At 48.3% G+C, this 24,898-nt stretch overlaps 7 protein-coding genes; 3 read left to right on the top strand and 4 right to left on the bottom strand.

The window, feature by feature from the left end:
• Window positions 1–4,331: 4,331 nt before the first annotated feature.
• RCC_00105 (related to hydroxyquinol-1,2-dioxygenase) lies at window positions 4,332–5,482 on the bottom strand (the record flags this gene model as incomplete). XM_023765262.1 has 5 exons in its annotated part: window positions 4,332–4,509; window positions 4,558–4,685; window positions 4,736–4,848; window positions 4,898–5,127; window positions 5,187–5,482. 5 exons carry the CDS (start codon window positions 5,480–5,482, stop codon window positions 4,332–4,334), a joined length of 945 nt encoding a protein of 314 aa, XP_023621030.1.
• Window positions 5,483–6,122: 640 nt separating this feature from the next.
• Window positions 6,123–7,569, top strand: RCC_00104 (related to salicylate 1-monooxygenase; the record flags this gene model as incomplete). XM_023765261.1 has 4 exons in its annotated part: window positions 6,123–6,291; window positions 6,353–6,497; window positions 6,555–6,657; window positions 6,718–7,569. The coding sequence occupies 4 exons, from the start codon at window positions 6,123–6,125 to the stop codon at window positions 7,567–7,569; spliced, it is 1,269 nt and encodes a 422-aa protein (XP_023621029.1).
• Window positions 7,570–7,728: 159 nt separating this feature from the next.
• On the bottom strand, window positions 7,729–9,610 carry RCC_00103 (uncharacterized protein; the record flags this gene model as incomplete). XM_023765260.1 has 3 exons in its annotated part: window positions 7,729–8,833; window positions 8,884–9,514; window positions 9,583–9,610. The coding sequence occupies 3 exons, from the start codon at window positions 9,608–9,610 to the stop codon at window positions 7,729–7,731; spliced, it is 1,764 nt and encodes a 587-aa protein (XP_023621028.1).
• Window positions 9,611–10,835: 1,225 nt separating this feature from the next.
• Window positions 10,836–12,388, top strand: RCC_00102 (related to aldehyde dehydrogenase; the record flags this gene model as incomplete). XM_023765259.1 has 3 exons in its annotated part: window positions 10,836–11,699; window positions 11,751–12,305; window positions 12,368–12,388. 3 exons carry the CDS (start codon window positions 10,836–10,838, stop codon window positions 12,386–12,388), a joined length of 1,440 nt encoding a protein of 479 aa, XP_023621027.1.
• Window positions 12,389–14,620: 2,232 nt separating this feature from the next.
• On the bottom strand, window positions 14,621–15,422 carry RCC_00101 (related to calcium/calmodulin dependent protein kinase; the record flags this gene model as incomplete). XM_023765258.1 has 3 exons in its annotated part: window positions 14,621–14,974; window positions 15,062–15,288; window positions 15,353–15,422. 3 exons carry the CDS (start codon window positions 15,420–15,422, stop codon window positions 14,621–14,623), a joined length of 651 nt encoding a protein of 216 aa, XP_023621026.1.
• Window positions 15,423–20,501: 5,079 nt separating this feature from the next.
• RCC_00100 (related to UTP18 Possible U3 snoRNP protein involved in maturation of pre-18S rRNA) lies at window positions 20,502–22,385 on the bottom strand (the record flags this gene model as incomplete). Its single annotated transcript, XM_023765257.1, has 1 exon — window positions 20,502–22,385. One exon carries the CDS (start codon window positions 22,383–22,385, stop codon window positions 20,502–20,504), a length of 1,884 nt encoding a protein of 627 aa, XP_023621025.1.
• Window positions 22,386–22,819: 434 nt separating this feature from the next.
• Window positions 22,820–24,547, top strand: RCC_00099 (related to nuclear poly(A)-binding protein; the record flags this gene model as incomplete). XM_023765256.1 has 2 exons in its annotated part: window positions 22,820–23,193; window positions 23,365–24,547. 2 exons carry the CDS (start codon window positions 22,820–22,822, stop codon window positions 24,545–24,547), a joined length of 1,557 nt encoding a protein of 518 aa, XP_023621024.1.
• Window positions 24,548–24,898: the final 351 nt, after the last annotated feature.

Raw genomic sequence — 24,898 nt, 5'->3', positions numbered from 1 at the left:
CCTCGGTGACGATGGCGCACCCTTCTATGTCACTATGAAGCCCCAGACAAAGTTGTACGAACAATGTCTGACGGATTGCGGCCCCGCGGCGGCTACTCTAGCTGATTTGCAACAAAAGGCAATGGAGTACCCGTATCCAAAGCACTCCATCTATCCAGGGTTACTATTCCATGCACTTCTCTACCATTTTGAAGAGCTTAACTCGGCGGCGTTCGTCATTTACTTGCACCATGCTGTTCATGACGCTTCGTCTATGCGACTTGCGCTGGAGGATCTGAACATGAGCTTACGATCTCCGGATCAGCCATTGAGAAGCCACGTAAGTACAGTGAAAACCAAAAGGCATCTTACGCAGGATGATGGAATGAGGGAAGGGGCTTTGGAGATTGCTCGTCTGCTGAGGTCTCCGAGAGATCCTTCCATCAAGTTTTGTCTACCTCAAGGTCTGAGACGCCGCTGACCATTTTACTCTTCGCTTTTAAGTGCAATTCAAGACTTGGGGAGATATCTACCAATCTCTACGCCAATGCACCTCGCGCCACAATAGATGTAGAAATTGGCACCTCAGGCGTTTAAGTAATATTCATGAACATCGCAAAGCACTGTATCCTCCTGCCAAAGTCCCGCGTCAAGCAACAAGTGCCACTCCAGACGGCATAGACCACGAATTTGATGCTCCCCAACTATTAGATTCAAAGAAGAAACATCCGAACATCATCACCGCTTCTGTCATTCCCCAAAGCAGCCATGGCACTCGTTAATATAACGCGGACACGACACACGCATGCTTTATTTAGCAATTTCGAAGCTGCTCGATCTAGTCTTCCTTTCTGGCCCGAGACACTCCGCCATCTACCCGTTACAGACGGAACAACCCTCGCCGAGTTGAACGCCTCTGACGTTGCCGGACCGACCGTGAACGCCGTGACGAATCTGATCAAGGTCGATCATCAAGAAGCCGCCGCCATGGATTTCGTCTCGCGTCTACAAGCCGAACAAGCCGAGCTCACCAAGAGGTCGCACGCACCATGGATTCGAATAATCGACAAGCTCAATAAATTACATCCTGAGCACCTACCTACCTGGGGAGATGATCCACGAGACTCATCAGACTCAAATTCTTGACATGGGTTCCTGGATTCCTGGGAGACTATGAGAAGATCCGGGTTGTGCAGATTGCCATTCGTGCTGCGTTGGGTGTTTACTTTGTGGCTGGATTGGGAGGACCTCTCAGGCGACTACTCATATGATTGGTTTACGTTGGGATGTTGCCAATTACTCGGCTGAGGAAGTCATGGACTTTGTGCGGGATGTTGAGAAGGCGATTACATGGCTTTTGATGGAGAGTCATTGGGCTCTTCCTGTGGGTGGGTTTCTTGAGCAGTTTGAGTAGCTCGTGATGTTCTTCTATATCGCAATCTCGGGGGCCAGGTCGAGACAACCAGTGGAGTCTCAATCTCACGGATGAACATCGAACTCATCTTGTCCGCTCTGAAGGGGAATCAGATCATCAGAGGTCCAATTTCCAAATCACCAGACTATATGGCTCCCGAAATCGGCAAGTCTTAAAGGAACTCGGCGACCCAAAACGCAGAGGTACAGCGTAGAGCCAAACAGAGAAAACAACAACATGAAGTCAGCTGCTATACTGAGTACAAAATCTTCACAGCGCGTATCCTTCACAGCCAAACATTCGCAACCCTAAATCCCAACAGCCTCAATCTTGACCCTCCCAGTCGCAGCCTTAGCGCTCGAAACCTTCTTGGGGAACATCAACACGCAGCAATCCAGCTTCCAACTTCGCAACAACTCGATCCATCTCCACTTCCACAGGAAATTGAAATTCCCGTCTAAAAAACCCAATTTTCCGCTCCGCGACAATAAGCCAAGGAGGCATATTAATCCCATTATCATAATCCCCTTTCCCATCACTCGGCTCCCGGGGTGGTTCGATTTTATCAACTCTACACAAAGGCTCAAATTTACCCGTCTCCTGCTGCAAATCCTCTTTCTTACCGCTGGACTTCTGCAAACGATCTCCGTGAATTTTCGGACGAGGGGTGCTTTCCACTAAGAATGAAACTCCTTGGACCGTTCCATTCGAGTTTCAAGGAATCGGCATCGCTAATTCCAGGAACTTCAATGTCGATGGAGAAGGTGGTTGATCCCGTCGCTGATGTCTACGTCTGGGTAATTGGGATGTCCTTTTTTGATTTGGAGGTTGGTGGGAGATTAGGCTGAGGAAGGTCGTGTGTTGGTGTCGGCGCTCGTGGGTGTGGTCTATGTACATTGGGACGTCGAAGGTGTTGTTTATTACTGGGGAGTCCATGGTGAGTGTCTGTTGCGGTGATGCTGGGGTTTAGGGAGATTTTTCTTTTTCTTGAATGTGCTGGTTTTTGAGTGATGGTGGTTGATGAGAGTGGGATTGTATCCTATAGGGCGATGGCGCATATATATATCATGGCCTGCGGACTTGCGATAGGTGAGATACGGGCCAGTGTATCACTACATGTCTGAATGTCACACCACTTTTCAGATGTCTGTAGAGTGTTTGCAGCCATGAAACGCATGCGAAGTAAGCGAATCGACAGGAGTCCAATCATTCTCCAATGTAAACAATGTAAAACCGTTCTACCATGTTGACTGCTTACTCTGCTGTGCTATATATATCACAACGCCCTGGAACAGGCGATTACACAAGTCCAGGTGTCGGAGTATCATCCGGAAAGTGACAACTCGAACTCGTTCCGTCTGGAATGGATGTCATACTTTGGATTCGTGGTTGCCTTTATGTGTGGTGACCATATATCTCGTCCAATAGTTCCATTGCCTGACATATTGTAAGACCACCAGCTCCGAAAAGTCCGCTACTCGAATTGATCGATATGCTAGACTAAAGATTTCAAAAGTAGAGACAACAACTCCCTTTCCAGAAAAAAAAGCGTTGGAGTAGTATATGATTCTCCGATAAGAATTGAGTGATCCACGAGCTAGATACTCAATACTTCAGCGCTCTAGAAAGCAGCAGCACAACTTTATTGCGGCCGTTCGTTGCTTACTCCGAAGATATGGTATTTAGTACCGACATATCATGTCGTGCGACGTTAAAAACCTTGGCTGCATTAAATAATGTTGAACAAGGTTTGAAGCTAGTTGAACTCTCTGGAACCCAAAGTGAATGCTTCGAACTTGCGGCTTCTGAGTTGCCTCTAACTCTCCAAGGCAATACACCACCGCGCTGGAATATTAGATACTCGTGCCGTACAGTCTTTTCATCTCCATTAACCAGYGTAGATCTCGGKGSTCRYYSWMYMWYTARAARAMMWMACCATTCTGTCATTGCTGCTCGGACTTGCTAATCTGGTTAGCTTCTGTACCATCGATAGTAATCGTGAAGCTCACCTATAGAACAGGAAAAACACACTTAATCAAGCTTTCCCTCCCTTCAACCCCCGAAATTCCCAWTTCCTTACCATTACCAGCAGAAAGCAGAGAGCGAGCCTCCTTCTGTTCGGCAAGAACAACTTTCTCTTGCTCGATCGATGATGATGATGAAGAAGATATTTCTCTCCCAGCAGAGATCTCAGAATCCTCGGAAGCCATCCCAGGACAAACAGGATCCACGAGCTCGGGACTAAGACTTGGATCTAGGGAAGTTTCGGAAAGGTTCTCATTACTAGCAGGAGAGATAATTCTCTGCGGAACTTTTGGAGCAGGCGGATTTGAGATTGGAGGATCTTCGTAAGGGTCGTAGGGGGACATTTTGAGGTATATTTTTAAGTTGAGTCGCGGGTTGGATTCAGTGGAAAGAAGAGACTTTAGTTGTCGGAGAGAGAGAGGAGGTAGAAATACGGGGAGTCTTTGTTGCGTGTTGTGCTTGCTACTAGTGAATGATCTTGGGTGGAAAGAAGATCTGGAAGACGAGAGAGATCGGTTGGAATTCACGGGATGGGTATGGGTTTATCTGAAGGTTGTAGCTTCTTGTGTAACGACTCGTRAGAGAGCTGCTGGTGTGTGCTCCTGAGATATTAGGGTCAGGTTCGTGAAATCACGCTATATGTTAGGCAATCCCATTTAGAAGACTCTTGGGCATACTTACTTGGGATCTTCGGCAATACTTTGTTCTTGCTGGCTACGTGTTAGGCTGTTTGGCAAATACGACAAACAAGGACTTTGTATCCTTCCAACCCTCAAGCACCTTGTAATACAACACACTACCTTGGATCTTGCAAGACTGATCAAGCTAGTTTCAAACGATGCTACAGGTTTTGACCCAGAGTGATGGTAGTGGAAAGATTGAAAGTGGTTATAAGTAGCGTGACTTGGCCAGCTCAATACGCCGGGCTAACATCAGGAACACTAGAGACACCCTTTTCATCAGCTGGCGCGAGTTGGACATTATACTCCAAATCAAATTCTGCCTGTGGGTCTCCCTTTCGCGGCTCAAACTTCACCACCAAAGCGTCCTTCACAGCAAACACACTGTCGTTATCCAGATATTTCGATTCGCTGCGGGGAAGTTAGCAATACTCCGGACAACTCGTTGATCAAACTTACGAGTCGAAGATCTGGGTTGTGATTGGCTTGTATCCCTTGACCGTCACAATAAGATGGATGTGTGCTGGTCGGTATGGGTGACGATCCATCATCTCCAAAAGCTTTCCGGCTGGTCCGTCACCGGGGACCTAGACTTTGTGAGAAGAGTTGCAAGTCGCGATTAAGGATCATTACTCACGGGATATGGAGTTGGTCGAAGGCAGTAGAACGCATATTTGCCCTCCTCGTTCGTGATGAACTTTCCGCTGAGGTTGTGCTCAACTTGCTCATCGTCTTGCTGCTCGTAGAGACCTATATAACTTGTCAACACTAACATCGTTCTGAAAACAGGAGTACTCACCGTTCGTCGACGCCTGCCACATCTCGACCTCTGCACCAGGCAGAGGCTTGCCAGTCTTTGCACTTGTTACAGTGCCATGGAAGTAAGCAACTTGCCCATCCGACGGGGTGTTGAAAGTGACAGTACTGCCAAACTCTCTCGTAGGTCTGTCATGTCGCCAGAAAGGGCCCAAGATGGCAGAAGCAGTAGCATCCGCAGCAGCTTTTCGGTATGTAATGTCATCCACCAAGCTAGACAAAAAAAAGTAAGCATAGGTAAGATCTCATCGATCGACATCTTCAACACTCACGATTCCAATCCAATAACATCGCAAAGAAGCTGACCTTCATTTCTCTTGGCAGTGCTCATCTTGCCGGCTGCGTTGATTAATTGTACACCAGCCATCCATTCGTCAACAGTGAGATCGACCTCTCTAGCAAAGTCATGAATGTGACGAGTGAGGGCAGCCATGACTTCTCTCAGCCTTGGATCCGTCTTGGGACCCATGGCGCTAATGACCTTTTCCGTCCACGCCTTGTCAAGGCCACCGACGGCGGGTACTTGCTTGGCGGTGTCATTCGTCTCTTCGTTGGTGTGTCCGTTCATGATTGCGGTTTAGTTGTTGTGATGATGAAAGCTGACAGAGGTTGCAAAGATTAAATTACGATTGTAGGTATACTGTGACAGCGGTACACCCTCCGCGATTCTCAATAAGCAGCTCCATCCACGTTGTTAGTGGTGCCACCGGTGCCCCTCTTCCCGATCCGACAGCACGCTGTGCTGCCTTCCGAAAAAGCCGAGAACTCAGGGGTATGATCCGAAGAGCCGATATTCTGTGGGGTACGGAGTGTCCACTCACTACAGAAACCGCTCCCGTCAATAGCTGGTCACCCGTTTCATGTAGCTGAACATGGCTATCCTCATCAGTTCACTGTGCTCCGGACGGAAGGACATGTCCGACGTGACGACGGTCCGTCTCCACGATATTCTAAAGCACAGCCTATCGACTGCATCAGGTGCTCGGGCCGTGCACCACATCGCAACACAGGACGGATAGATAGCACTTCCGTCGAGCACGAGATAGATAGATAGCAAACAGTAAGTTGTAAGATATCAAAAAGAGGGCAGAAGCAATCGAACATTATTCCAACAGACTCATTCTCAACTCTCAAGCATTCCCCCAAACAGCCACGCAGAAGATCAAAACAATACCCATTTTCCCACCCACTCCATCGAACCAGTAAAGATGCAGCCCGGCAGCAATTGGAAGCCGTTCGACATCGCAGTGATTGGAGGTGGTATCGGAGGACTTGCAGCATCCATCGCATTACGAAGAGCAGRTCACAAGGTCACCATATATGAGCGTGCAGACTTTGCCGGAGAGGTTGGGGCATCGATATCATGTGCCGCAAATGGTGTGTCGTAACCAAATCGATCAAATCGTGACACAATTGGCTGATCTTCTTTTTTTCCCAGGAATGAAATGGTTACATGAATGGGGAGTCGACATTGCAAAAGGTGATGGCGTGTACCTCAGACAGTTGATCAATCGAGACTGGGCAACTGGTGAGCCTGTCAGTGTTGTCGATCTCAACGACTACGAAGAGAAATGGGGTCAGCCGTAAGTCATATTGCGCCAACTTGGAATCCTTCGACGACCTACCTGACCATCATTCAGCTACTACATGTTCCACCGACAAGACATGCATAAAATGTTCATGGAATGTGCGCTCCAAGAGGAAGGCGAAGGTATCCCCGCCAGGCTCTTCGTCAACCACAAGGTAAGACGAAAAACCGATCGATCGATCAATCAATCACAAAACATCTGACCTCAACCCCAGTGTGAAAATCTCGACACCGCACAAGGCATCATAACTTTCACAAACGGCACAACAGCCAAACACGACCTCGTCATAGGCGCCGATGGAATCGGCTCCAAAGTCCGCAAACTCATCGGAATCATAGTCGACAAACGACCCTCCGACTCAAGCTGTCTGCACGCCAACGTAACAACCTCAGAAGCCATAGCACTAGGTCTACCCGACTACGGCAAAAACGAAGCCATAGAATACTGGGGCGGCCACCACACCTTCAACAAAATCGTCCTCTCCCCTTGCCACGGCGGCCGCCTCCTATCATACTACTGTTTCTTCCCGCGCGAAAAAGGCGACTACTCAGGCCAAAACTGGGACGCGAGCGCCACAACCGAAGACCTCCTCTCCCCCTACCCAGATCTCGACAGACAAGTTTTCGGACACCTGGCTATCGGAAAAGAAGTTCGACCCTGGAGACTCTGGGTTCATGAACCTTACTCCCATTGGCATAAAGGCGTCACATGTATCATGGGAGATGCCGCGCACCCGATGATGCCGGATCAAAGCCAAGGGGCATGTACGGCGCTCGAAGACGCCGCTGCTTTGGGGCTGCTTTTTCAAAAGGAATTTTTCGCGGGGAGTGTGCAGGCTGCGTTGGGATTGTATGAGCGGGTGAGGAAACCTCGTGCTACGAAAGTTCAGGCTGCTTCGGCGAGGGCTAGGGAGAATATTCATGAGAGGATTGGATTTTCGGATAATACGGGGAATAAATTTTATGATGTTGAGGATGAGGGGAATAAACTTACGATTGCTGAGATGAATGGGTATGATATGCGGGCGGATATTTGGAGGAAGTGGGATGCGTCTGTTGTGGGGTGAATGGCGTGGATGAGATGAGTTGGACGGTTTCAGTCGTATTAGCGGACAGTATCATTTATTCTCCTTGGGGAAAACCAGAGGCTTCTTTTCTCAGTCATATAAATTTCCTCAATATGTGCTTCAATATTCATTTTCCATCGTCACACAAGTCTACATCAGCTACTCATTAACAGGCCATACACTTTCCCAATCAATATACAAATTATCCGACAACAAAGGCACGTCCGACCATTCATCCGTCAGTTGCGGAAAACTAGACAAATCGTAAGAAGCCGCATCAAACTCAAGGTTCATCGCGCCATTCAAATCAACATCGATGGGATCATTAACTCCAACATCGCCTTGAGAAGGCCCAGAAGCAGCAGACTCAACAAGTACTACGACGGGAGGGGCAGAACATGCATCATGGAAATCAGCAGTGAAGATCTGACTGACGAAACGATCGCTCTTCTTACGCCGTTCCCTTCCAAGTTGCTCTCGACGAAGATATACGGCCTCGGAGAAAGATGTGAGAATGTCAAAGTAATGTCGCGCTTGTGGGCTGAACTTGGCCAGACGTTCCAGAACTGTTATGGCGTTTCGAAAAGCCTCCTCAATCTCCGGGACGGGATCGCTCTGGGCGAACATGGAAAATCCGAGTAAGAGACCAGCTGCGAACATCCATGCTTTGAGTAAGCACATGTTGTTGGACAGGATCATGGAGTTGATGGCCATGAATCCCAATTTCGACATGTACATGGCTGAATCAAGGCATGCTTGTGCGAGATCTGAGATGTGTGATGTGTCCTCCGCTCGTTCAATGCTTGGCCGACGACGTCTCCGGATTTGAGACACAAGGTGCGATATCAAAAACGGCCGGGTCACCAAAATGATGGTGAAGTAGTATGTGCAGGCGACGTGGGTGGCTCCGATGAACATCTCCCTTTCCGGAGGACTGAGTGCCCCTTCCTTGACTCCGGCGAAATGACGAAGCTCTTGTGGAAGTGTGCTGTTCCATTGCCGGAGTTGCTTGAGAAATTGCTCGGCGGTTGATGAGTTGACAATGGTGCCATTCCCAATTTTCTGCTCGAGGTCGATGATGCGGGAACATATGGTAAATACAGCCTGAGAAGCAAGCCACCGTGGACGATCGAGCTTGATGATTCCCTCGTCTTCCCCACAAGATGGATCTTCGTTGGGCCGCATTGGAGGCAGTCCTCCTGGTCGTCCAAGGATGGAGGACACGATTGTGTCAAGGATGAGGAGACTCTTCCACGCTCTCCACCTACAAGACTATCAGTCCTWTTCCACACACTGTGTGTCGTGGGATCTCACCTTGCCAGGCATTCTGTTTGGTTCAACCCTTTGTCTTGACCTTTCCGATGAAGTCCCAGAGCACATGCAGCTTTCGAAGCAATGCCGAGATACATGAAAGCAGCATTTCTGTGACAAGCTCCCAGCATGTAAAAGGCCATTAAAAGAAACACTCTGACCATATCCAGACTTGGGTCACACAAGAAGCCTTCAAATGCAAATTTCTGTGCGCAAGTAAAGCTCCGGGCTGCATTGAACGAATCAAAGGGATTTTGCGCACGACATTGACTGCCAATGGCAAGCATCATATTCAGGGAGGCCTGCTCGGCTTTGGCGTGGTTGTCTTCTCCTGGAATACTATTACTGGGACTTGGAATGTTGTAGCGGTCCAGATATGTGTGAATCTCATCCATAGTGAAGAGATCAAGTATACCACTGGATGCTTCACGGTATAGCTGTACGAGAGCGTACTTGTCTGCTCGGCTCTGGTCGAGATGGTCCAGATTGACTGAAGCCTCACCTCGCCCCACGTCTATTTCCAGCATGCTGTCTTTGAACTGGTTCTCGGTGAAGGCTGATGGGCCCATATATTTCTTCAGAACCCGACGGAGAAATTGTAAAAAGGAGATCGAGGCATTCTCGCCAATGTACACTTTGACAGATTAGCGTGTCATTCGTCAATGAATTGGATGATGGGTGGGATTGGACAATCGTACGTACCCTTTTCACCCTTGGAGCTCAACAGCATCCGGCTTTCGGTCTGGCGGGAAGTCGACTGATTTGGTTCTGGGGTAGGAGTCGTATTTGCTGTCGCAGTGACATTACTGGAGAGATAGGGATCAATTTCAGGCTGGAGATCTCCTTCAAGTCCAGCATCAATGGCCTCAGCCGGGGAAGCCTCAAAATGCGGCGAAGCATCCTCTGCGCTGGGCGTCGGTAATGGGGATAGTCTCTGCCTCTTCCGTGGGCCATCCCTGCGTGACGATTCGAGATAAATACAAGCATTGGTTCGATCACGTTTGCTACAGGGCCCACATGGCGTCCCAGCGTCACAGCGGATCTATCATGTGTAAGCCATGTGTGTATAAATATCACATCAACGCCACAGACCTTGGAGGCTTTGCATGGGAGGCAGGCCTTGGATGAACGCTGTCGGTCCTTGAGACTGTGTCAGTCTTCAAATGGTAGTTGATTGATTGATATCCATGAAAAGTCCACATTTCGGCGTTGCGGTCTCTACATCCCCTGACAGGCTTGGCAAGTGAATGTGCAGTCATACTGTACTAGCCTCGAAGAAGATGTAGAGCCAGGAGCAGCCGAATGATGGACCGCGACGTTGCATCCTCACCTGCGGTTTGACCTTTCCAGAACATCAGCGATTGTACGTCGATGCTCACTCCTCCAACACTCACCTTTGGGCGCGGCATTAGATCGGGTGACAACGAGCGTGCGGTACGCAGCCGTGGCGGTCGGGTAGCGGTAGAGTATGCCGGGTCACAAAGTCGGATGTGGTGCACTGCCGCAGGGACCCACAGTTATCTGCTGCGACTATAAGAGGAGGCTGTCTGCTCCCTCAAAATTCCAGCCTGTCTGATGGGATACAGCTGCCGTCTCAACGACACAAGAGAAGCTGATGTCAAGAAGGTGCACGGTCCGAGACCTGCCGTCATTGTGTGTACAGTCAGCAACCTCGCTCCCAAACCCGATCATTTCTACCGAGATTCTCCTCCAAACCTTAGCCAAACCTTCCACAGTTCTGGGTCATGCACTCCCCACAGTTCACTCGCCGACCCCGCATATCAAGCCTATCACACTGGCGATCCGAAGGCAATGGTCAGCGCGGTAGCCAACGCGGCAAGACCAATGCACACGTCTCAGAGGTAGAAAGCAAAGGCATTTGCCTTTGGAACAGTAGGTTGCTCGTTTAAATCTTTCATTCTCTACATCCCTCTCGACCTCCCCATATCAACACAATGGCTGACAAATTCGGCTCCGACTGGACTGTTCCTCTCTGGCGGGGTGGCGAACAGGTTACAGGAAGCAACACTTACGAACTGGTCTCACCTCTGAACGGAAAACCCCTGTACAATGTTTCCGCAGCATCTGTGGATGACGCCAACGCTGCCGTTGCCGCTGCAGAAGCGGCGCTCCCAGCATGGAGTAAAATCGGACCTGCAGCACGCCGTGATCTCCTCCTCAAAGCAGCCGATGAGCTGGTCGCCCGTAAGGATGATCTATGGCATCTCACAAACACGGAGGTGGCATCAACTGAGCCTTACTTCGCGTTCGACTTTAGCAATGCGCTCGAGGCATTGAAAAGCACAGCCGGACTCATATCCACCGTGCAAGCCACAATGCCCGCGATGCTGGACGAAGGCCGCAGCGCCATGGTCGTCAAGGAGCCATATGGTGTAGTTCTTGCAATCGCACCATGGAACTGTCCTTGTATTCTTGGCCTCCGATCTTTCCTTGCGCCTTTGGCCATGGGGAACACRGTCGTAGTGAAGGGAGCTGAGAAGTCGCCTGGATGCTTTTGGGCTTTGGCCGATATTTTTCACAAAGCTGGGTTCCCTCCCGGCGTGCTCAACACTGTCATCCATCGGCCTCAAGATGGCGCGGAGATCACGACCGCCTTGATATCCCACCCAGCTGTCAAGAAAATCAACTTCACAGGCTCTACGGCCGTTGGTTCCATTGTGGCCAGTCTTGCTGGAAAACACTTGAAGCCCGTGTTGATGGAGTGCGGGGGTAAAGCTCCCGCTATTGTCTGTGAGGATGCCGACATCTCAAATGCAGCTCTGCAGTGCACTCTTGGTGCATTCCTGTTCTCTGGCCAGGTAAGTCTCAAGTAAGCGATGCTTTGTCAGTCGCTCGCTAAAGATCAGTAGATTTGCATGGCAACAGAAAGAATCTTAGTCAATGCCAAAATCGCAGACCAGTTCCGACAAGCTCTCGCCGGTACGATCGATGCAGTCTTCCCAGACAAGAACGGGCTTGTTCTGGTCGACAAGGCACCAGTCACCAAGAACGCCTCTCTAATCCAGGATGCCGTCAGCAAAGGCGCCAAGGCAGTCTACGGAGACCCATCAGACAAGCGCGAGCTTGCTACCGCAATGCGACCTGTTGTTCTCGAAGGCGTCAAAGAGGGAATGGACATGTATTACCAGGAATCTTTCGGTCCCACTGTATCTCTCATCCTGGTTGAAAACGATGAAGAAGCCATCAAAATCTCCAACGATACCGAATATGGCCTTACTTCTGCAGTATTCACCGAGAATCTGCAGCGCGGATTGAAGATTGCTCGACAGATTGAGACTGGTGCCGTACACATCAACAGCATGAGCGTGCATGACGAGGCTTCTCTGCCACATGGAGGCGCCAAGAAGAGCGGTTTCGGCCGTTTCAACGGTGAGGAGGGACTCAAGGAGTGGACGCGATTGAAGGTGAGTTTCGTTTGGATGTACCATGCTCGATAATACACAGTACTGACTGACTTGATTCTCAGGTCATTACATGGAAGAACTAATGGAGGCTACCGCGTGAGACAGCATTAGCGGGGACATGTGGTAGGGTGCAGGTTACATGGGTAGCCTTTTGTGACGACAGAACGGGAACGCCGGGATACAGATGCTAAGGACAGGACGCCGTTTGAAAGATCCAGAATGTGTAAGATTTCTATCGGAGTTGGGGAATTCTCAGGTCATCTTCTGCTAGGATCTATCTAGATACCTTTCAATTTTGCTGTGGTTTTGATCCATCATCATCGTCTTTAACTTTGTTGAAATCGTCATGATCAAATCCTCGATCGAAAACGAAAATCTATGCAGACGGGATTCTTGAATCTTGACAGCTTGCATCATTACAGTCGGGGTGTGGTGGAAAACAAGACTTGCTTTGAAACTACGCTCTACCTAGGCTGTGATGTGAGATCTGGGCACTAGTCTCGGTGAGTAGCAGCGATGCATATAGATGAGGTAAGGCTGTTCAGGGCCCGACAGTAAAAAGGATTACGATTCATTGGAAACCAAGGTATGTATTAGTAAGTTTCTTCTCTGTTGGCATCTTGTAAACAACTACTGTGTTATAACTACTCGTCCACCTTGCCCATCAAGCGGTTTCCACACGTCGATATGAGATCACGGTACAGGAACTCTTCTTACTCCTGTTCAACCCCGAGGCAWCATGTGCACAGTCACTTTACCCTCTTGCCGTGGAATCGAATGAAAGGCGATTCTTTGATGTACGTGTAGCAAAATTCATAAGAATTTCGACTCTTGAGGTGACTTGGAGTTAGAAAACAATTTGACCTCATGCCTCTTTCGTGGTCCTTCTTTGAACTATTGGCTCTGATCTTTACCACAGGTTGGTAGGTGATTATTGCGAGAGTGTCGTGGGGAGGTAGTCCGATCCTATTTAGGTACCCTAGCCAACCCCTGAATTTAACAGCCTCGCAGTCCATCRCCCACATTACTTACACCCTCTCTACGCGAAAGGAGCCACTGTACTTGAGAGAAGAAGGGCATACTACAATCATAGATGCAGAGCTGAAAAGCATACTTCGGCGGTGAGAATCCAAGGCATTAGTGACAAATATCAAGACGWTCTCCGTAAACGATCGAAAGGGAATCGGCTGGTCCTATACCATGAACGCAGAAATCGTTGAGATTAAGGGGATATTCTAGAAGGGAGAACCTGGTAACGATATCAAAGTCCATCGATCTCGTGTGTTGTAAACGATGGAAGGAAAAGAAATGATAAATGAAGAGCTGGCACTTGCTCTTTGCTAGCGATGCCGAAATCCTCCTCCACAACACTTTTCCCATTCGAGACAAATCTCGCTAGCTTCCAGAATACTTCCCGTGACAAATCGATGACTTCGAGCAAATCAATTACTTCTTGCGTTATAAAATCTCAGGTCGAATGATTCACACTTGCGTTGTTTTGAAGCTCGCTCTTAAATTTATCATTGAAGCTATGATTTTGATCGCCTAGCATAAATGAACTCGCAGCGGAGAAATTTATGTTTTGTCCCCATGAAAATGACGTATGATCGAAGCTAAGATTGACGAATGAGAGCTATTGAATCCGTAAGAGTTGTTCTCCCACGAGGGAAAATAAGCGTCGATTGCAAAAAGTGAGTCTCTCCGTACATGTATTAAATTGACAGGGAGGGGGCATGATAGGGGTAAAGGAAACCGTGAACACAAATGGTAAGGCCAGTAATCTGTAAGACAGCAGTAACGGGAATTTTATTTTCCACACATCCCTCTCATACCCATTTCATCGACGTATCGAAGCCATAGAAAGTCTTAATCGCAAGTAACGGCCGTCACGAACTCCTTGGAGGCTTCTGGTTTCATCCGTAACAGCTTTTAGTGATTCCATCGTTCATTTGCTCTCTGGCCATGAACATCCATCCTGCCTCCGGACTCTTCCGATTAGGGAAATAGGAAGCTTAATGGTACATTATTGATTTTTCTWTGAGACTCGACGACAGTGGAGATGTTTTTCACCCTAGAAGCTCGTCAAACGACCGGGTATGGTGCGAATATGACGGAAACCCAGACTCCCTACGAACGCCTCGTTTAAGGATACTCGTGGACTCATTGTCTTCAGAGTCCTAGACAGAGTCCATCTACGCCATACTGACCAGAATAAAGAGATATAGCGAGCTTTGCATCCAAGATATCCCCTTCCGTCCAACCGAAGAGTCATATCTTACTCCCCCAAATGTAGACGAACAGGAACTCGAATGAAGTCATCGAAACCACTCATGTTCCAGCGCCTGCTGGGTCGTCAATCGTCTCGCCGGATCGAAATTCATCAATCCAAGAATAAGATTTCGAAAAGCATCCACTTGATCAACATCTATTCCCTTCCAGCGTCGAAACGGCCTTCTAGGTTGTCCTTCTTCAAACACCCTCGCCACTACCTGGAAGATTTCCACCCACTCAGGTTTATGGCCCAAGTATCGTAAAAAGGCATGCAGATCCTGCTCTTCTGCGAAGTAAGAGATTTGACGCTCAAGGATGACGGCCAAGGGCTCGATTTCTTCCGGGAGATCCGTGGTGTCTATTGCGAAGGGTAGGATTTGGGTCATTGCATAGATACACTACGAGGATCGTTAGGTTGGAGAGTACATACACTCCATGTCTTGTCATTTTCATGGCCTCATGCAGGTGTTGGGAGCGTTACATACAACGAGGCCGAATGAAAACATATCCGAAGGTTTACGAATGGGCCCCATTGCGTGAGCTTCTGGACTCCGCCACATGATATTTCCGAGCTGTGCACCCACGACCGCTGATTCTGGATAGTGAAGATAAGCCGAGTCTTCGAGATCCGTGATTTGAACTTTTGCAATCTGCCATTCCTTCTTAGACTCGGGCCGTGTCGTTTGAATCATGATATTATTGGCTTTGACATCTGTAGGCATAAAAGGTTAGCTTTTGATAGACAACCTGACCAGCACGCACGCGAGTCCTGCTACCGTTGTGAACAATGTCTTTCTCGTGCATCGCAGCGATACCGGAGAGGGTGCATTTTAAAATGTATTTCATTGTCGATTGGGGGATTTCCTTCTCCTGAGCTAGTTGGAGGAGATTTGTGTTGAGGTAGTCAAAAACGAATATTTTCCGCTCAGGGATTGTATCGACTAGATTGCGTATGAAAGGGCTACTGCTGCTGCCGAGGAGAGTGTAAATTTCCAGACGTGCGTTCCAGTCTTGCGGAATCTCTTTCAAGATGAAGTCCTTTATAATTCATTGATTAACACGTCGGCCACCCCTCGTTTTTTTAGCCGGGGATTGCGGAGGGCCCTACTACCAATATTAGTACTGCACTACCCTCTACCACCCCCAAATCAAGCGCAATTCAGTCCTATATCGTTCCAAATCATGTCGGTAAGTGGTCCGTGTAAAAGGTGTTGTTTTTCTAACCGTCCGAAGGAACCGTACGTACGTATTGCCACTCCGCGCCGCCCTAGCGAGAGGCTCGAATTACTACTCTGCAACTAGCTCTACGAAGCCTTCGAAACTATACTCTTTAGCAACCGTGCTATTGCGCGTACGTACAAGGTGGCACTATCTACTATCGCCGCGATAAGGCTAAGCTATAAGCTGTTCGGATTACCGTATCCTCCGCTAACCGTACGTCGATGTAGGCTAGCGAGGCTTACGCCTATATAGGAGGACGATTTTATAGAGTTTATAAAGAGTTAGCTAGATGCGTACCTTAATAAGATGGCTTAGTAGATATTCGATAACACTAGCTATACATATACGGACTCTAGCGTATTAAGGCTCTTAAAACGCTATACGTATTCGAAAAAGGTAGCTCGACGGATCGCTAGAGAGCGTAATATAGCTTTAAGAGCGCATTAGCGTATAAAGCTAGTAGATTAGAGCCGTAACTAACTAGTGTTTATCGACGAGAGCGCATATAACGAACGGAACGGTTAGCGGCGCTATTCGTAGAGTCTAATTAGTTATCTAGTAGATACTAGTTCGCTAGTAAAGCGCTCTAAACGATAGTCTTTTATACCTATAATAACTATTAACGGCTAGTTGGATAAGCCGTTATTAAAGTAAGGCTTAATTACTATAGAGGACATTCTAAACTAGCTAGTTTAGACGGTTTTACCTTAGTTACTAACAGGCTCTATTATTGTTATAGACAATGCATTAATCTACCGGAGTAACTACATTATTTAAGCTATATTAGATGCTTACTACTTCCTCGAATTACTGCTACTATACTTATCGGACTATAACCCTATCGAATAGAGCTTCTATATTTTAAAGCGGTAGATTAAGCGACATAGGAACGAGGTAATAATTAGTAACTTTAAGAGCTTCCTTGTCGATGTAGTTCGCTAGGTAAATAAGGAGTTAAAGTACATAGCGTAGAAGCACTTTAAGAAGAGTAGTTATCTATAGCTCCTTATTAGAACTTGTCTCTAATCCTACATCTACATCTATTGCCGTTACCGTTACCGTTACCGTTGCTATTACTATAGGCTAGTCGCATTATGTATATGTAGGAAGCTCTACATCTTTAAGTATAGATATCCGTTCCTTAAGTCTATCTATTCGTATAGATATCGATCCTATCGTCCTTATTGCCTGCTCTAAAGTCTCTTAAATTGCCGTAAGCTATTTGTCCTTAAAGATAATCGCGAGTTCTTCGTAGGTTAGTAGGGTAGGGAACGGTAAGGACGTAGCAATTAGTAGTAAGGACGGTAGAGCGCGTAGTAATAATGTATCGACCTGTCGAATTCGAGTTATTAATATTTCCTAAAGGTTAGACTTAGGGGCCTACTACGGTCGAGGAGTCGTAATAGATGTTGTCTAAATTACTTATATATATAGCTAAAAAGGGACGTGCGTAACGCGCGCAATTGTTTAGAAAGATTAGTGGAGCTTATGTAGTCGCGCGTTAGGCAAAGTTAAAGCCGAATCCTCGAAAGTTCCCCGCGGGGATGCTAAGAATACCGCTTAGACCCTAAATCCCTAAGATCTACCTCGCGCACTATGTAATTACGTAATAACCGTACACTCTAAATTTACTAAACAAATCCTTAAAATTCGAGCTCGTCGAGAGCTACAATTTAAGCTATCGTTAACTAGATTTAGTAGCGTAGTTGCAACATAGTAATTCAGAGACTATATAAAGCTTAAGGGCTAGCTTTAACTAGCTTTATCGACTTTATATAGGCTTTAGATATAGTAAATTTTCCCTACCCTATTATAACAATATTATTTTAGAGCAGATAATATATAATATAAAACATGTTCTAATAGAACTTAATGCGCTAAAGAAGCTCGACTAAAAATCGTAGGAATCGGACCGTTAGTTTAAAAGCTATTAGAACCGTAATCTACGCTCTCTACGCTTCTAATCCTTAAACTCCTACGTAGAGCGAACGGCTCTAATCTTATATCTAATTCGTATACTAGCTCTAGTCTATACTATATTACTTACGCCTCTAATATTAACGACAGCGATAAACTCCTCTATTAACAACCTCCGGATTAGTTAAAGCGCTGCCTACTATAGTTCCCCTTGCTATTCCTTACGCTTATCGTAGTAGCGTATAAACTTATCGATTTTATCCTTAACTTCTAACTATAATAATAGAAGTAATACGCCTTTAGTTAGACCTAGTATTAGCGTTGTAGATAGAGCTAAATTGTAGTAAATAATTGTATCGCTACTACTACTCGAGCCTCGTTCGTTCTTAATCTTACGAACACTACTTAATCTACTATCCTCGCTATAGAAGCTACGCTCCTTCGTAATAACTAAATTACGTATAATTATAGGGCCTAGATCCTCTATAGTACGTGTTCCGTCCGTAATCCCCTTCTACTACGCTATAAGCTATAGTTTGTATATCTAATAGTACGAAGAAGGATAATTACGAGCGTCCGGAGGTATATAGCAGTTATAACCGTAGTTCTTATAGTTACGGTTATCGCATATCTAGCGGCTAGTTATCGCTTCTAAGAAGTTGCTAGCAATACGCATGCTATCTTAGTTCTAAGGAAGGCCTATAAGTTAAATAGTTGTAGCAGTTCGCTATATACTTAGAGCCGGTGTTAAAGGAACAACAATAGCAGGCTCTAGTTTAATATCTACGGTCGCTCTAAGCTTTAATTTATTCGCTCTGTAGAACACCTCTAACTACTTAATAATGCTATACTAACTACGCTTATCCTTCTATATAATCCTCGCTACATTACTAGTAGCGAGTCCTTAATAGGCGGCTATAAGTTTAGCGCTCTTTATAACACCCTTTATGTCGATAATAGTCTTATTAATCTACCTGCTAACTTGCTTAGCGATATCCTTATTACTCGTTATAATCCACGTATTATTAACACTCTCTTTCCCTCGGTAATAACATAGGCTAACTCGATATTAGAACGGCGGCGGCTCCGTATCCTTATCTTCTAACGAACTAGCCGAAGACATAAATAATAACACGGATTGCCGCTATTCTAAGGGCGGTAGCGCGGTTTAGCTCTACCTCTACCGTGTAGAGCCTACCGCCGGCGACACTAATACGGTAGATTTTTTCTTCTTCTTCTTCTTCGGCGGCGGCTCCTTCTTAATAATACTAACACTAATACTAATACCGGCGACAGTAGTAGTCCGTTTCGGCTTCCTTAGATTACTAAAGTATTCCTTACCCTCCGCTATATACCTCTAGTTTATAGCCGTAGCATTACGCCTGTTCTTATTACGCTAATACTTCTAAAACTATCGCTTCCGCTACGCTACGATTTAATGCTATCTTTCCTTAGCTTCTAAGGTAATAGCCTGTTCCTTAGCGGTATTAGTTATATAGTATCGCTCMGAGGTTCTATCGGTTCTATTACGCTAGCGGACAAGGTAGGCAACCTATAGTAAGAGCTCTTTAACTAACATCTTCTTAGGCTTATCTACTACTTCTACCTCTACGTCCTCCGAGCCTTCTATAGTCTCCGCGATATTATCTAGTTCTACCGAGTCTACTACTACCGGTTCCGCCTCTTTCCTTCGCGACGGCCTTAGGGCTCTAATAGTAGCTTTATACGCCGGCCTACGTAATCTAGCGCGCTATAAACGGCGCGGAGGCTCTATAGTTAGTAGTAATAAAGGAAGAGCGCTCTTAGGTGCAGTTTCGGTAATATCTACGTAATCGCTATTATTTAGAACCTCTACGATAGGCTCTATGTTAAAACACGACAATAACACCTTTTAGAAACGCTTAGCAACAACACGAACAGGTATATTGTCCTAATTAAGACGTTTGGGGGTGGTGGAGGGTGGTGCAGTACTAATATTAGTGGTAGGGCCCTCCGCAATCCCCAGCTAAAAAAAACGAGGGGTGGCCGACGTGTTAATCAATGCATTCTACGCCATCACTAAACAAATCCGACGAAAGAACGTCAGAACATGATTTCGCCGCGATATTTGGTCCGAGATTCTCACTTCGCACGGTAGACGCATGTCAGTGGCCGACCTTTGTCTTGAATAGTCTCATGAAGCATATACGTCCGTCCTGATTTTCCCACAACGCTTTCTCTTTCCTCTGTCTTGGTCGAAAGTGGCCTGTAGCTTAGTAGACGATGTCTGATATATGCACAGCTGCCACCCAGTTGGTTGAGGGCTCTTCTGCTCCTCATCACGTGGTTCTGGACTTTCATTCTGATGGGAGAAAAGAAGGAGTGCAGCCGCCGACATAAGGTTCAGTCGTTACGTTCTTATTCGAGACGCATGTGCACGGTTCACTACTCCATACCGTACATCCGTAACCGCATCTATATGATGATAAGAATAAGAGTTTTTAGACGTGACTTGGCGAAAATGCTATAGATTCATTTGATCAAAGAAAAATGACTGGTTTTAGATCCCACAGTGCGGCTTAGGATTGGTAGATGCGGTGCTTGCTCATCGGTACTTATTGACAAGATATTCTAACGTAGCACAGGCGATGTTATTACCAACGAAGCATCCTCTATTCTGAGGTAGCAGCAGCAGCAGATGAAAGAGTGCAGTAGCAAGAGATTTGAACATACATGGCATATCCCAAAGATCTCACTACACCATCTCACCACCCATCTCACCACCCATTGCCACAAATCTCCCCAAATCTACCGAATCTCCCAAACCCGTATCTTTCCTTGCTCATTCGCAACGCCCAAAACAGCATAACAGTCCCCACCCTCCACAACTCCCCCATCCGCAAACGCAACTCCCGTAATCCTACCCAAAGGTGTACTACTCGTCGGCCAATTTCGAAAAACCGTACAACTAGGCAAATGTACCAATCGCATACTATCGCGCTTCCATTTACTTGCCATGGCGAGAATTTGTCCGTCGGGACTGAATACCAGATGACTTGTAGGAGTGGTGAGATGTTCGAGAGTTTTTGTGGGTTTGGGGTTCGCGGGGACGATGGTATTCTCGGGATTATTCTTCTTGTTGTGGGATTCCGCCCAGAGTCTTCGGTCGTAGATGTTCACAATCCCTGAACTGGAGCCGATGGCGATCCAACGGTCTGTTCCGATGGGGCATTTGGACAATTCGTGCCTGCCTCCGAGGGAGAGGGTGGTGGTTCCTACGGCTCCTTCGTCTTGCCATCGCGCTACGACGCGTTGGGTGTTGACGTCCCACTCTGTGATTTCTCCTCCTTTACCTGCGATGACGAGACCGCTGCCGTCTCGCCACCAGGAGAATTCGGCGATGCCGCCACGGGCTTCGATGCGCACTTGAGATGTCCATTGGAGAGTGTTGGCGTCGAGGATGTYGATAATCCCCCCTCCCTTTTTGGTGGAGCCGAGGAGGGCCATGTATTTCCCATCCGGACTGAGTTTGAAGCGTTCCATGCTTTTTTGTTGATGTTGTTGGCCGTAAACGCGGGAGATTTTCTCTACCTTTCCCGTTTGGAGATTCCAGATGTGGAAGTATCTCCTCCGCGCGGAGAGGAAGATGCGAGAGTCCGTGGGGTGGAAGGCTGTGGTTGTGAGTTCGGAGCCTCTGACGTGCATGCTTGTTAGGAGAGGGTTGGGGACGGGGGCTGGTGGGGAGGCGCAGAGGTGGTGGAGGTAGAGGGTGGAGCTGGGGCCGGAAGATAGGAGGAGCGGGAGAGTCGGGTGGAAGGAGAGGGAAGTGATGGCCGAGGGTTGAACGCCGGGAATGTCCTTTGTGCGTTGGATATCAATGACTTCGGGCCGGAGTTTTCTCTTTTTGGAGCCTGCCACGAGATTTGATGTTCGAGTGAGAGAGTCGGCGTTTTGAAGGAGTGCGGATAGAGGTTGTGCGGAGGGAAGGTCTCCATCGAGATCCATTTCATCGTTGGAGGAAGCGTCGTCTTCATCATTGTCGGCGGAAAGACGTCTCTTCTTCCTCGCCGGCAGCTGCATGGCCGTTGTAGCCCATTGGGGAGCGGGATTCAGCAATTCAAACTGTTTTCTCAACCGTCGCGTGTACTCCTTCCCACTGACCACATCCTCGGCCTCTGTTCTTCTCAATTTTCGTAATCTTGGCACGGCTTGGAGGGAGACGCGGGTCCGCTCATCGTCGCTGTCCTCCCACGCCGCCGCATGTCGAGATGTGAGAGTTGCATCCTCCTCTGAATCGTCATCCTCCTCCGCCGCCACACCATTTCCATTCCCCAAATCGGTGAAGAATAAGGCAGCATCGTCCAATCCCTCCAACCCGCCCACTCCATCATCTTCCTCTCCGTCGGGATTGAAATCCTTCAATCCCTCCCGAAATGCGCCACTGTCTCCAAACACCAGTCTCTCCAACTCCGCCTCGGTCTCATCCTTGGGAATCTCATTGTCGAGCATGATTTCCACCTCTGATTCCGATTCCTCCCCCGAATCCCCCTCCTCTTCGTCATTCATTTCTACATCCTCGTCGTCTTCATCTCCACCCATGCGAACCAATGGTGCAGGCTCATCCACCACTTCTTGAAACACCGGTGCCTTTTGTTTCTGCCCGGGCGATTTGGTCTTTGTAGGTTTCGCCATGTCTGCTGTGTTGTGAGACCAATTCAATGTTGGAGATTGTAGGCGGCGCCCAAAATTTCGTGGATCGCGGAAGAAAGTTGAACGTCTGTGGCTGATGGTTGGTGTGGCGTTCCTTGTCATTATTCAGCCCTACAGACGGMACAGGCCAGCTTCAACCTTCCTTACCGTTGCTCCTTCATCGAACATCTCATCTCTCACCTCACACGCCACACGACAACAACAACACAGCCAACCTTCCACACCCACTTCACGCACCGGACGTGACGTGACCTTCGAATCGCCTGCATCAACCCCGCATTGTCCCTCGCACCAGAATCACCACCCCATTCATCGACTGCAGTCCATCCCAATCCGGCACGTCGCGCGCACGACTCGCGCTTGGGGAGAAACAGTCCTCGAGCCTTTCAATTCCACATCACGCACCACACGTCACAATGGCAGGTGCATCAGTCGAGGCCGGAAGCGGTCTGGCCGCTCAGATCCAATCCGCCGTGCAGCCCAAACTTATGGAGAATGGATGGGTGGTGGAGGAAAACGACACGACCCTCTCAGAGTATGTCACAATGATGGTCGTCAACGGTAAGGACTTGCAAGGTGTCATGAGCGAATTGGGCGGAGATCTCCTCGGTGTTGGTGAGGATGATGCCGCCGTGGGAGACTTTGCGCGATGGTTGTTTGAGTATGCGCGAACTCTGGCCGCACCGCAGGACCCGAACCCAGACCAGCAGCAAGGAGCACAGCAAGAAGCACCCTCCCACTCCGCACAGGATGCTCAGATGGAAGACAGCGCCAATGCAGGCGACGCACCGTATGTATATCACTCTCATTATCTCTACTACCCGCACGGCGGTCGCGACGCATATTACAATGCTCGCGCCTTCCCCTCTCAAGAGGAACAATTTCAGTTCCATCGTCGCCAACAGTATCAGCAACATCTCCAACGACAGCAACAACTGACGTATTACAATTCATTCAACAGACCCACAGGCCCCAAATCCATGCGCAATGGAAATGGCCCGCGAGGAGGCCGTGGCGGACGCATGCTCGGTCAGATGAACCGCAACATGGATCGCACGGAATTGCCCGAGAATCTCCGCAAGATCCGTGGTGCGGCAGGCATTCAATCCGGTCGCATCAACTCCCACGCCGATCGCACTCCTCGAGGCCCCCGAGGCAGCTCCATGGCCAATGGCATTCAACGCGCCATGAACGGCGGACGAGGCGGACACCACAACAATAACATGAACGGCGGCGGCATGATGACCAACACGCAGATGAACCCACAACAGCAGATGCAWTTGATGCAGATGATGGAAATGCAGGCAAACATCCTCGCTCAGGCTATGCAGGCGAATGGCGGCGGTATGCCATTTATGAACAACAACAACCGTGGAGGCTTCCAAAACGGCGGACGTGGTGGTAGAGGGAATGCGCAAGGGAGAGGCGGCCGTCCCGCACCACCTGCACCGAAAGTGCTGCACGCAGAGAATGGAAAGATGCCGCTGGGTGCTCTTTCCTCTTCAAAACCCGTCGCTGCCAGCAACCCCGACAGCATGGATTTGGATGATGGTGCGAACCGTCCACAGCCCAAGTTCAGCACCATGTGCCGCTTCAACCAATCCTGCACAAACCCTTCGTGCGACTTTGCACATCAAAACCCCACATCCACCACGCTGGTGAATGTCGACCTGAATGAGACGTGCTCCTTCGGCGCAGGATGTAAGAACTTCAAGTGCACAGCGAGACATCCCTCCCCAGCACAAAGCGGAGCCTCTCAAGCGGGAGGAATCCAGATGGACTGCAAATTCTGGCCACACTGCACAAACGCCTCGTGTCCATTCCGACATGGATCTGCAGCACCGTGTAGGAACGGACCGGACTGCAAGGTCGAAGGCTGCACCTTTGCACACTCCAAGATTGCCTGCAGATTCCACCCCTGCACAAATACCAGATGTACCTTTAAGCATGAGCCGGGTCAGAAAGCGGCGGCGAAGAAGTTTGAGGATAAGGTGTGGAGTAAGGGAGCGTTTGAGACGGAAGAGGGAAAGGAAGAGTTGATTCTCCCCGGTCAACAACAGCAACCGCAACCGCAGGAGAATGGAGGGGTTGTCAAGGAAGAGACGATGGAGACGGGGCAGACGGAAGGTGATGTCGTTGCTTAGAGGGCACTTGTAACACCTACAGGCAAGTGAGACATTATCAAAGACTTGGCCGTGCATCGTCAAAGACATGGCGAGGCATCATCAAAGACATGGCCATGCATCATCAAAGACATGGCGGGGCATTATCGGAGACACGGCGAGGCTGGGTGGGTAATGCAGAAGGCTATGATTATGAAGTAGTAGTCGATGCAAGGCAAGGCAAGGAATCAGTGGGTTGAAATCATATTGTATGAATGATATGCGAGCGTGGAATCCATTGTACGCTCGCTCGCTTTTGGGTCGAGAGCATCGAAATTTCGGCTTACCTCACACTCCCATCTCTCTCTCTTAGTGACTGCTATTGCTATATGT

The sequence above is a fragment of the Ramularia collo-cygni genome (genome assembly GCF_900074925.1).
Source record: "Ramularia collo-cygni strain URUG2 genome assembly, contig: RCC_scaffold01, whole genome shotgun sequence".
Taxonomy (NCBI): Eukaryota; Fungi; Ascomycota; class Dothideomycetes; order Mycosphaerellales; family Mycosphaerellaceae; genus Ramularia; species Ramularia collo-cygni.
Note: the sequence above shows the minus strand (reverse complement) of the source record. Positions and strands in the feature narration are given on the sequence as shown.